Source organism: Eriocheir sinensis, chromosome 3 (genome assembly GCF_024679095.1).
Source record: "Eriocheir sinensis breed Jianghai 21 chromosome 3, ASM2467909v1, whole genome shotgun sequence".
Lineage (NCBI taxonomy): Eukaryota > Metazoa > Arthropoda > Malacostraca > Decapoda > Varunidae > Eriocheir > Eriocheir sinensis.
Genome location: NC_066511.1, coordinates 22478013 through 22490740, shown reverse-complemented (window position 1 = coordinate 22490740; position 12728 = coordinate 22478013). Strand labels below are relative to the sequence as shown.

Here is a 12728-nt window from a genome sequence, read left to right as displayed (position 1 = left end):
TATATATAGTCACTGCCGACCTTAGGACCGTAGCATAAATATATTTAGTTACACCACATAATAGTTGTTTTAACTATTGTCTATATATAGATTGAACTGCACTCTGGAAGTGTTGTTATATTTCTGCCATACAAAACTGACTGACTAAATTTTGGACCGTCCATATATAGCTCCACTGCCGTCTAATGGTTAATGTAGGGTTGTCATATCCACAGAGAGAGGTGGAGAGTGGGGTTAAGGAGGGAATATAGTATGTAGTTAAAAGTAGGAAAAGTGCCTGACATTGATGGCATAATAGCTGAAATGTTAAAATACAGAGGATATGTAGTTGTGGTTTTGATGTTATACAAATTCTAGCATTGGATCATTATTAAGTACCAGAAAACTGGGAAAAGGCCATCTTTTGGTGAGAGGATGATGAAAATAATTGATTAAAGTTTAAGTGAGAAACAAGAGCGTTTTATTAATGGGAACTATTTACTACTTTCTTGAACTGGAAAAAGACCTATGACAAGGTCAACAGAGGCTCTATTTGTGCTTACATTAATCTTGAATTTATTCTATTGCAATGCAGAATTTCCTCTGAAAAACTATAGTAGTATCAGTTTTTCTTGATTTTAAGTAGTAGTGTCAGGAAGTCAGATAAGAGTGAATGAAGTCTGCAAAGTTGCCAATTTGTGGATCAAGTGGACTCAGTATGATGGCTACTGCCCCAAAGTGGAGCCATCATACCATGGGTATGGCCGCATGCTCTTGCATAAAGTATGTGATAGATGACTGTATACAAAAGATTTGTGCTTGATTCAATTTGGTTTTATTTGTGGTTCTGCAGTTATGCAAAATGATGTAGATTTGGCTCATTTGGCAAGATCTTGGTTCTCTATTGTTGCTAACTTCAGCAGCTTCTCACTCACCAGTGACTCACAACACCTCAGTGCATCAGTAAATGCCTCCTGCCAGCTCCTTCCCTGTGAGAGTGATCTTGGCAAGTCTCAATGGATATTTGTGAGCTCCTTTAAGCACATTCTATTATGTATGTGGCCCCTGGAATGCACAATGTTGTGCTATTCACTGCGGATGGTAAAAATTGAATGTCTAAAAAGAGCCTTTGGGTCTTCAATCGATGGCACATTGCCAACAATTGTCAAAAAGTTTCCAACTTTCCTGGTGGTTGTTAAGAAAATTGTTATTATTATTATATTATTATTATTATTAGTAGTAGTAGTAGTAGTTGTAGTATTTTTTTAGTTTCCCTATAAGTATTATGCCCTGCCAACATCCATGATTCTGACTTTTAAGAAGCCAACTCAAAAAGTTTTACTGTAATGGATAATGATGAAATATAAACCATGAATATAAAGGACAGTAACTTGTCTATGCCTGAGTAGCAGTCGTAACTTTATTATAGATCGCAATATTAGCCTTATCTTAATTTCAGTTTACACCTTTCGGGTAAAGGCATTTTACAGACCATATAAATATACCACAGGATTATTTACAAAAGTGCCACAAAGTTTTAAACACTGTAGTTATGTTTTCATGCAGAGTTCAGTATTTATATACTAAGAATTTTTATTATTTTGTGAATAAACTGTCATTCGGCAATTCTGGAATGCCTATTGATTTTTACAACTAAGAAATGATCTACACCTTCTTCCAAGGGTTGTAGATGAGGGGAGATAATTTCTGAAAGATAACACACTCATAGCCAGTGCTTTGCCATGTTTGATCTTTATATCGTTATCTCTAATACTAGAATAAATATCTTGAATGGGTCTAGTGCCTTATAAGAAAGCATCAGAAATACAATGTAGTTGTTAGTGGAATTTAAGCACGTTGGCTTGTTTGTGAAATTCAGAGAGTACATGCTCTTTTACACATTCCATCTGGAACACTAGTCAGAGTCATGTGACTCATTTCTATCGACTGGCTTTGGAGGAGTTAAGAGCTATAACAATAATGTTGGGAGAGGCAACTTTTATGTGTTAGAAAGACACATTTGCAAGCTTTTGTTGCCAATGTTGCACTGATTTACCAGCTTGTTTGATAGCATTCGACCTGATCATGTTTTAACTCCTAGGACAGGTTGTTTGCAGATATCAATGCTAGATCAGCTATGTTCTAGAATTTTTTGAGATCCATGGTAGATTTGATGGATGTATATTAATTACCGTAACTGTCATTGAATTTTTAGTTGTTCCTAAGATCAGTCTTTTAAAAAGTTTAAAATTTTGAACTTCATTGACATGTTTCCCTTTACATTAAATCAGAGGTCATACTTTTCACACAGATTTGATGTAGATTGTTTGATTGGTTGGCCAATTTTCATTCCCTACTTTTATAGTCAATCATTAGATTTAGTTAAATTTGAGTTTGTGCAAATGTTCAATTGGAGTGGGCATGAAACAATACATGCATGCACACAGTTTGTGGATGTATTTCAGTAATCTTTAATGTTATAAATGGATTTCCAAGTCAACATTATCATGTAAAATGAAGTGTCACACTCAGTTATACACTTTTTGCTCCTAGACTGTACAGCTCCACACATGCCTGCCTAAGTTTACCGTGTTATGTAACTGAAATTTGACGAGTTGAAGAGGTTTAGTCTTGCACACTACCTTCTGATGTCACCACACCCCTTCTTTTTGCATGCATTACATTCATCACATTGTTACTTCAAATGTTTGCAAACTCACCTCCTTTCTTTCCTTTCTCTCCACTGCCTTTTGTCTCTACGGTTCTCTCTCGTTTCCCCTTTTTACTTGATATCCAAAACGCTTACTCCTAAATTCCCTAACACTAAACTACTGATTTTTCATTTATGGTCCAACTGTAACATTTGATGTTAAAATGACCCCAAAATGGAAATTCTTCTTACTCTCCCTAATGAAATGTTTTGTTGACCGGTGATGCTCTGGCATCAGATGTACACTAACAAGCAAGTACATGATGTGTTATTCATCTACAGTAGTATTGATACAGATAACCCATATATGTGGTGAATCTAAATATACTAAACTAATGACAACTTATATAGATTAAGGGAATTAACTAAATGGTAGTTTAATGGTATCTTGAAAAACTCCCCTCATACTGTATCCAAGTTCTATCTAGAAACAAATAGTTTTGTGGTTCTGGTAAACTGACAGTAAATTTTATAGGTCACTATTAGAGGCCAAGCAGAAAGTGGGAACCAACAGAAGGAGGAAGTTAGATTCATAAATGACACCATTTCAGTTATTGGGAAAATGACCACCACCACCACATTTATTGGGAAGGTAAAATTAAAATATTAAGTAATGTTTCTGCAAGACTCTAACCCTTTGGCTGAGAAGGATATATGTAGTGAGTGTGTGCAGTGAGTGTAGGAGGCAGGGGGAGAGGAAATGCATGTTAAGTTGGAGAGGATACAAGTTGAAACCCTACACTAAGATATTTTCTTTTCTTTCTTCCTTATTGTTGCTGTACATAGGTAGCATCTTTGACATGGAGTCCAAGTGTGATACCTTAATTAACATGTCGCCAAGCTTGATATTTGTTCAGATTAATAATAGACTGATAATTGCCTTCACCTCTTACAGTGTTTGGGTTTAGAGCTTATCCACTAAAATTGACCAAAGGTCAACTTTGATAAAAAAAAATTAGAAGAGCTGTCATGCCCATAAAATAATTTTCTTACAAGGGCTAGAAACACAACATTTACAAGAATATCCATATGAAAATGTCCTGGATAAATATTCATGAGAAGGACATTTGAAATTGTCACAAACTTTTATATCACTGTGTTAAGTTATACTAGATTCTTTGTTGTAATGAGAGAGAGAGAGAGAGAGAGAGAGAGAAGAGAGAAGAGAGAAAGAGAGAGAGAGAGAGAGAGAGAGAGAGAGAGAGAGAGAGAGAGAGAGAGAGAGAGAGAGAGAGAGAGAGAGAGATATGTATTGATTATGCATTACAGATGATAATGATATTGTAACATTAAATATTTTCTCATGCCATTGTTTGCTTCAGGAACAGGAAACACCAATGCAGATGGAACCTACAAACCATCTTTTCTTACTGACCAAGAGTTGAAACACCTAATTCTTGAGGCAGCTGATGGTTTCCTCTTTGTGGTTGCCTGTGACACAGGGAGAATCATATATGCCTCTGACTCAGTCACTCCAGTCCTTAACCAGCCACAGGTGAGGAACACATTTTTGTGGAAGATACAAGTTTTGTTTCATTGGTAAAACTGGCAATAACTCAAGAAATTTTTCTATTTGTATGAAGGAAGTTCCTGCTTCAGTAAAGTTTCCAGCAGTGTCTTTCAGTGTTTTTTTTCTTCTATTTATAGCGGTTTCCCTGTTTTCTTTGGGAACTTCTGGCCATTATTTAAACCTCCAGCTCTCCCAATTCTCACTTTGCCTCCAGGCAGCATTAATCACTTATGCCTCGTGTTTCTCAGCTCTCTTAACTTATTTGATTGATTGTCTCTCAGTCACAACATGCTAGAATATTTATTAACTTCCACACATCTACAAACATGTGATTTTGCATCCTTGCCACAACATGCCTTAACGAAATCACATTTCACCTGCTCCTGTACATTGTGTGTTTACTCTCTCATCCAGAATAAGCTCATTTTATGTCCTTGTTTTGGAGGTTTAGATAAGGGTTGAGGGTAATACCATTCCCAATCCTCTCTACCTCTGTACATTAATTTTTACCTCCTATTTCTCTCAGTTTACCTTATAATCATATTTCAGAGTGATTGGTTTGGATCCAGTGTATACGATCACGTTCATCCAGAAGATGTGGACAAGGTTCGAGAACAGCTTAGCACACAGGAGCCAGCCAACCAAGGGCGAATATTGGACCTCAAAACTGGCACAGTCAAAAAGGAGGGTCACCAATGTAAGTGATCCTTTCTAATTTTTTGTGGATAATGTGTCACATGAAGGAAGATCAACCAGGTGACACATTTTGCTACACTGTTAAGTCACAATAGTAACTTTTTTGCTTCAGACATTAGGTATCACCTTCCAGTGTGTAGAGATGACTGTGTGTTGCTAATTGATTTTATGTCATGATATCAATGGTAATGTGTCTGTGTTTGTTTGCGTATCAATAGAATAGAATATGAATCTCCTTTCATTTCCCCTCCTCTCTTCTCATCTTCACTCTTTATTCTCTTTTTCCTTTCCCTCTCCTTCCCTTCTTTTTTTTTTTTTTTCTCCTTTACTCTTCACTCCTCACCTCTCTCCCCATTTCTCCTCTCCTCACCCATACTCTCTGTTCTCCTCTCTTCTCTTCTCTCCTCCCTTATGTTATAATTTTGGTTACTCTTCATACAACACCTTTAACATCTTTACAGCATCCATGAGATTGTGTATGGGATCTAGGAGAGGGTTCATCTGCCGCATGAAGGTTGGAAGTGTCACACCTGAGAACATGAACTCAGGCCACTTGAACAGATTACGACAAAGAAACTCCTTAGGACCAGCCAATGATGGGCACAACTATGCTGTTGTCCACTGTACAGGATATATTAAGAATTGGCCTCCAACTGGTGTTCAAGTATGTTTGAAAGTGTTTCTAGAAATTATTATTATACATATCACTTAATGAATTGGCTTTTTGCAGGGTTATGAGATATATGATGTTGTGAAGGATTATTTAGTCATGGTTAGCATCAAGAAGAGTGTATGAGTTTATAACATGGCCATTTCATGCAGTAGTCTTTTTTCTGTGCCTGTTGAGATTTTTATAAGTTCCTGAAATTTGATCTTCTGGATCTCTAGGAAATTATGTTCTAACTTTGATAGTTCTGCTCTCTGCTCTGCTTTCTGTAGCAGTGTTGTGGCACTGATTATAATGTGATCCTAAAGTAGCTTTCCCCCTTCCGTAGATGGATCGAGGTGAGGAGGAAGCTCATGGAGCTTCTCACTGCTGTCTGGTGGCCATTGGACGACTTCAAGTTACCTCAACCCCCAATACGTCTGATCTCATGGGATCAAACTCTCAAAATGGTTTGTAAACTATTTGGTACCTCTCACAGGTCAATCTTTTAATTTTAACATTTACTTGAGAATATGAATTGGGTTATGATCTCTTTTCTGGCATAGTAGGGTTCAGATGGTACAATAAATGGAAAGAGCTCATGCATATGTTGTAGTACAACATGGGATTTTCAAATCAAACGATAACATGACGCTGCATGAGTGAACAGTGTGATTTTCCCTCTCTCCAGACACTCATCTCCCTCTCCAAAGGAAGGGGAGCTTCCCCCATTTACTGCACCACACCACTTCCCTCACTCTCATTGAAAAATTTTCAGATTCATTTTGTATAAATGGATGATGTTAATTTTTCTCTTCAGGTTATCTACTAGTACATGCTGAAGTACAGTGCAATGTTTACTTTTCAGAGTTCATATCTCGTCATGCAATGGATGGAAAGTTCACCTTTGTAGACCAGCGCGTGATGACTGTATTGGGATTTTCTCCTCAGGAACTACTAGCCAAGCCATGTTTTGATTTTTTTCACCCAGAAGACCAGACACACATGAAAGAAAGCTTTGACCAAGGTAGGTGAATTGTTGTAGTTTGATGACAGTATTTCCAACAAGCCTATGATAATCTAGTAAATAGATAAATACAAACATATGCACATTGATGCAACAAGAGACTGAGGTTTATGTATTTTTTATTTATTTATTTATTTATTTATTTTTTTTCAACACAAGAACTGACACAAACTATTACCCACCTAATGTAACTGATGTAATGAAATGTATAATTCATGAGCATCTGTGTGCTTTCACTTGAGTATGCAATGTGATGCAATGTGTCATCACCATACAAAACCCATTTCTCCCATATATAGGATGAAGAAGTTAATTGGTAGTGTGTTACTTTTCATTGCAACACTCAGTTGTAGAAGGACACAATAATTAGTTCACAACACTGAGGTTTGGGCAGAGAGTTGTGGGTGGCTTCCTGAAATTTTATTTTACACTGAATGTTTTACTTTTGAAGAAGAAAAAACTACCTTCTTGTTGTAAGGGAAACAAGGTGCAGTTAGTATGATTACAATGATTAATTTATGTTTTGGAGTTTTTGAATTAAAATAATTTAATTATTCATTTGATGTTTTCCTTTTTTCTAGTCCTGAAGCTGAAAGGTCAAGTGATGTCCGTCATGTATCGGTTCCGAGGAAAAAACAGAGAATGGGTTTGGCTCCGAACTTCTGCCTTTGCTTTCCTGAACCCTTACACAGATGATATTGAGTACATAGTTTGTACAAACACTGCTGCAAAGTAAGTATTTACTTTTTTACAATCATTTGCAAAATTCATTAAGTGCCCAATGTTCCCCAAAGTTGGTATTTATTTATTATTTAAGTATTATTATTTTCTGGTTCTGCAAAGACATGGAAATTTCAACTTGTTTTATAGTATGATAAAAGTTGCAACTAAGCATGCCTGAAGTTGTTCTATAGAATTAAGATCAAGGACATAATTTCTCAAACTACATTTGTTTGGTTGATAAGTTTTGATATTTTCTTCAACAGTGATGAGCCTCTCATGTGTATATGTCTAGACAATATTACATTAGGTAGGTGCTTAATCTGGTATTTTGCTTAGCACCTTGTTTATAACATCACTTTTCTGTCCAGAACAATACAGAGTGGAAGTGAGATGAGTGGCAGCATTTCTGAGCAGCAAGAAGTCAATTCATTGAGCACTCAGTATTCTACTCATCAGCCAGGGCTAGAGTATTCATTACAGCGGCAACGAGAACTTTACCCACACATGATTCAATCACACATTCACAGTAAGTTAATTAAGCTATGTTAAAAAAAAAATGTAATCATCAAAAGAATCTGTATATGCCTTTTGATGAGGGAGTCATGGACAGTTGTATTGCTTGTTTGCACTTTTGTGGGAAAAGTAACAAAGGAATCTTCTTCACTTCAAATCCTTCCTCAATTTAAATGCTAGAAATTTTGTTAGCCTTTGATATATGAACTTTTTTGTACTCTCATTGATTTATTCACAATATGGTAAAAAAAATAGAATATGGCCCATAAACTAGCTTCTGTCAACTGTTACAGGCTCTTGCTAAGTTAATGACTCAATCTCCAACTAATTTTATTCAAGGAATTGTTTCCGTTATTGAAGATATACATGTTGAGTATCACTTGATAGCATACATTCCATGAAAATACACAAGTCTTTTGTCTCGGTCTGAACAATGCTTTTCATAAAGCATTGTATATCTGTATAACTAAACTTACAGTAACTTTCTGACTTTACGCCATTGTTTTTAACGTTGATGTAGTCAATCGTAGAAAAGTTTTAAAACATGGTTATTGGTAACATAAAAGAAAAGGAGAAAGTCATTTTTTTCATTCCCTCATCAGTTGTTACTTCTGTCCAGCAGGCACAGGCAGACCCAGCAGTACTCAAGCAGTGTACAGTGGATATGAGGCAGGTGCTTCTCCTTTGGCAAGCTTCTCCCCCAGCACTCCACAGGCCACACCCCTCACCACCCAGGCATCCTCCAGTATCTCCCGCATAACAAAATCCTCCTCTCCCCCAACAACCGCTCATCCTCCAACATGGACAAACATTAGACAGGTATGAAGTCTTCCCAGGGCAGTGGAGAGATTGTTACAGCTAAAGGATGGCCAAGCATATTTTATCAAGACTATGTAAATTAGCATCTGTGTCACTCAGCTAGCTGTAAATTGCTGAATCCATCTAAAATATGACTTTACCTCTTGTTGATTGTATACATATATCTACATTATGTGTAAGATCAGAGTTGGAACCACAGGTTCTGGGATCTACTGTAATTTACAGGAGGTTACAATCATCTGATAAGTGATCATTAAATATGTAATGATTCTAAATGGAATATCCTATTTTCCAGGGTGAAGGATACAGCTACACCAGCAGTATGAGTCCCTCCCGCTCCCCGTCTGCACCCTCTTACACGCCTCTCTCCACTACCCGCTCCCTTCCATCATACACCTCAGCTGCTCCTTCCTCAGGTAAGAAACCACCCATTTACTAGGAAAAAATAATGAATGAGAAACATGCTAATAGCAGGACTTTCTGAGTCGTTTAAAATAGTGACCCTATCGAGTGATCTTGTCATTATTCAAACATACAAGTGATTTAGTGCCACTTATGTTATTGGTTCACTGTTCAATATGTCATAAAACATTGATGTTGCTCTTTTACGTTGACCAGCTTTTACAAATTGTTTTGGTAATAATTGAAAATTATATCGGTGAGCAGATTTTTTCAATATTCTTTTTGCCATCAGGCATGTGGCAGTACAGCAACATTGGAGGGGAGGGAGGCAGTGTGGGCCCCTCCACCAGCTCAGTCCACCCGAGCCCCAGCACAGGCCACCAGGTGGGGGGGGCGCCAGGAACACAGCCGGAGCTTACAGATATGCTGCAGATCCTGGACCAGTCTGCCCCAACAAATTTTGAGGATTTAAATATGTTCAACACAAATTTTGAATGAGCATTTTCTCATGAATTAATAATAAATTAGTTTGTTATTTGTATTCATTGCCTGGCAAGCCTTAGTATTCAGTCTTGATGTATTTTGTTAAATCTCAACAAGTGCCTCTGCTACAACAGTGTCAGTTTCTTTACCATTTAGAGAAAATAGTATTTTGTATATAGTCAATTATTTAACGGTTGGTAATAATTTGTGAAAAATAATGTTGGATTCTGGAACTTGCCTTAACAAGTAAATTTGTTACCAGCTGCTTTTAGTGGATGATGCTGCCTACTTGAGGTGAGTTTCAGAAGATTAAGAGACATTGGTGCTGGATAATGGAGGTTAGAGAAGACTTAACTTTAGGTAAGCCAGGTTTTAGTGCTCCACACAATCCTTAGCTTGTGTCCAAGCTTTTTATTGACATCCATACATCATACTGTGTGGAGTAATTTCAGATGCAAGGCATTCTGAGGTTATTGCAGCAATTAAACACCAGTCAGGTATGGGTAGCACCATACTGCCACATGTAGTTCAGCATTTTGAGCATTGCTGTAAGATTGAGGGTATGATATGTTGTGCTGATAATCAAATCACAGTTTGCAGTTAGGCTGTTTGTTTGCTGGTAATCAAAGTATTACGTCCTTCATAGTTGTTACTCTTGAAATCCCTTAAAGGGAGCTTATGACTGAATTATTTTTACATGCTATACTAAATCTTAAGAATTTTTATCACACTGTATATTTATGCACAATTTAGGAAGCAGTAGCTCAAGCACATGTCCAGGAATAATGTTCATTTTAATGAAGAACATGTAAGTGTCATGCAGTTTTCATTCCATGTTGTAAGTTGTTATTATTATTATTATTATTATTATTATTATTATTATTATTATTATTATTTTGTTTTATATTAAGTGTTATGTATATGGAAATTAATTTGTACTGCATACCTTTGCTCGTCTTTCAGATACCAAGAAGTATGTATCTTTATCATCCTGTTTTCTCTGTTCAGTTTTCACTTTTTTATCAGTTTCATTCTGGTAATTGAAAGCTTTTATTTTTATTTATTTATTTATTTATTTATTTTCATCAGAAATTCAAATTAGGTGTGGACCTCACCACTTGCCTGCACTATTTAGGGCCACCAACACCACCTGAGCTTTGCAGCAAAAACCTCAGATACATATTGTTTTAATTTATTAGTTAATATAAGTATTTTAATATAATAGTGAAAGCTACAGAAGCAGCATTTTTTTATTTTGTTGTTAAATTTAGGTTTATAATCTTTTCATATTAGTTGACAAAATTTTGTGGCCAAAGACTGAAAATGAAATGCATGGGTGCATAGTGTGACAGTTGCTAGTACGCTACACTTTTATCATTTATACATGTTTCTCACTCTACTTTTTCTTGCTCTCATTGTTTAGGGTTTATGTCAAGCATTTATGTCAGAAGGAAGTCCTGTGGTAAATTTTGCCTGCATAGATAATGTCCCTGATGGCAGAATTGGAACCTTTAACCTTTATAAAACAAGTGAGGCCAATATCTGTATTTCAAAAGATTGTGGATTTATAACTGAATATAACGGACGCTAGCTGGAAGAATCAATAGTTTCACTTTAATGTTTGAAGTCATATTTCAAAATGTAGTCACATACAAATAGAAATACATTCCAAGTAATGGTTGGTTGCTGGCTGAGTTGATATTTGTGAAAACACACACATACACTTATTACTTATCCAAACATTTTATTATGATTATTTGCCATTCATAATATATCTACCTCGAGGTTCTGCAAAAGATTCTTTTGTGGTGTTGGTGTGCTGATTGCAAAGGAAAAGTAATATGTGCCAGAAACATTGGAGTAAAACAAAACCTCTCCTCCACTGAACAAATGTAATTCTTTGAGAGTATTTTTCCATTTTCACCCATATGATTACCCATTTTGTGGGTATTAGCAGTTGCATTCAACAGGAAGTGGAATTGTTTTAAAATTAGTAGGTATCATTTTTTATACATATATTTTACACATTTATACAGTGAACCAGGGTTTTGGGCACTAACATACTTCTTCATTAGAAGATGGTTACTGGATCATAATCAGTTTCTTTGTATTTGTAGTTTAGATGTTGAGTAACATGCTCTGTTAGTTAGGTCTTGTAGTTGTAAATTTAACTGTTGTAGTACTTTCATGGGTAAATAGCCATTTTTTAAATGGTTTACCAAGCAGTCAGGTTTTGATTGTTTGGCATGTACAATGAGTGTGTAATATATATATATTTTGTCCTCATGATGTCAGTACAAGGTATCTCAGTGGTCTGAGAGGGTTTTGCACGTCTGGTGTTTAACACCAGTATTTAATTTATAGACATATCATTCATAGCTAGAGGGATGCTAGTGACTTAAGGCTCATTCAAGTAACTTTTCAATTGTAAGTCACTTTAGTTTGGAAAAAACATAGCATTATAAATTATTTTTTAATCAAGAACTCAAGAAACTTACACTCTACAAGAGTTTGATAGAAAAGAAAAGATTGAAAAGGTTAAAGATGTGCTCAGTGCTCAGTATCAGGTATTGGATTTTGGAGAAATGCTCAAACAGATAATTTGATGTTAGATTTACCTATTCATATTCTCAGCAGATAAGCAGGGAACATAACTGCTGAAAAATTTCCTTGCACAGGTGTTTTTAAACTCTTAAATGAGTAAATTTATAGCTTGTTTTCAATGACACCATTTCCCACAAAGGCAAGCAAAAAATTGGCAAGGTTCCAGTCTCTAACTTGAATCTCCTGTTTTATAAGAACTATGTCCATTTCATTTGTGTTTTATGACACTTGGAATACCGAGACATGTATTATTAATCCCCATGTCTCAGATAAATCTATATGCAGGATGATATTAAAGGATATACTTTGTTTAGTTACACAGATTTTTTTTTTTCTTTTTTTTCTTTTTTTCTATGCATTAATGACCATAATGGTAGGGTGGGAGGTTCTCAAGGCACATGACCATTTACTATATTGCAAGCTATAAATAAGAGGGTGCCAAGCCATTAGCCAAAGCCTTCTGTGACATGGAGCCATGCCTTTTCTAGTCACTTTGTAAGATGCACAGTGGAATATAGAAATGAGCTTTCCAGAACACTATTAGTATTCTAATACTTCCTAAATTGAATTTAGTAGCCACCCATTATCAACCAACATTGAATAATCTAATTTATAG

The 12728-nt window shown here is 35.9% G+C and overlaps 1 protein-coding gene across 16 annotated transcripts in view; it reads left to right on the top strand.

Annotated features, from left to right (window-relative positions):
* Positions 1 to 12462, top strand: part of LOC127006664 (aryl hydrocarbon receptor nuclear translocator homolog) — a 136473-nt gene extending 124011 nt beyond the window's left edge. For 11 of the 16 annotated variants that reach the window (XM_050876954.1, XM_050876935.1, XM_050876944.1 and 8 more), the window contains 10 exons: positions 4012 to 4184; positions 4749 to 4896; positions 5357 to 5559; positions 5891 to 6011; positions 6410 to 6568; positions 7150 to 7300; positions 7660 to 7817; positions 8424 to 8623; positions 8919 to 9039; positions 9318 to 12462. In XM_050876954.1, coding sequence (XP_050732911.1) covers positions 4012 to 4184; positions 4749 to 4896; positions 5357 to 5559; positions 5891 to 6011; positions 6410 to 6568; positions 7150 to 7300; positions 7660 to 7817; positions 8424 to 8623; positions 8919 to 9039; positions 9318 to 9523 — 1640 coding nt within the window. In that variant the 3' untranslated portion in view covers positions 9524 to 12462. The remainder of the gene's footprint in view (positions 1 to 4011; positions 4185 to 4748; positions 4897 to 5356; positions 5560 to 5890; positions 6012 to 6409; positions 6569 to 7149; positions 7301 to 7659; positions 7818 to 8423; positions 8624 to 8918; positions 9040 to 9317) is intronic. The other 5 variants (XM_050876962.1, XM_050876919.1, XM_050876864.1 and 2 more) reach the window with 3 other exon arrangements.
* The last annotated feature ends 266 nt before the right edge of the window (positions 12463 to 12728 follow it).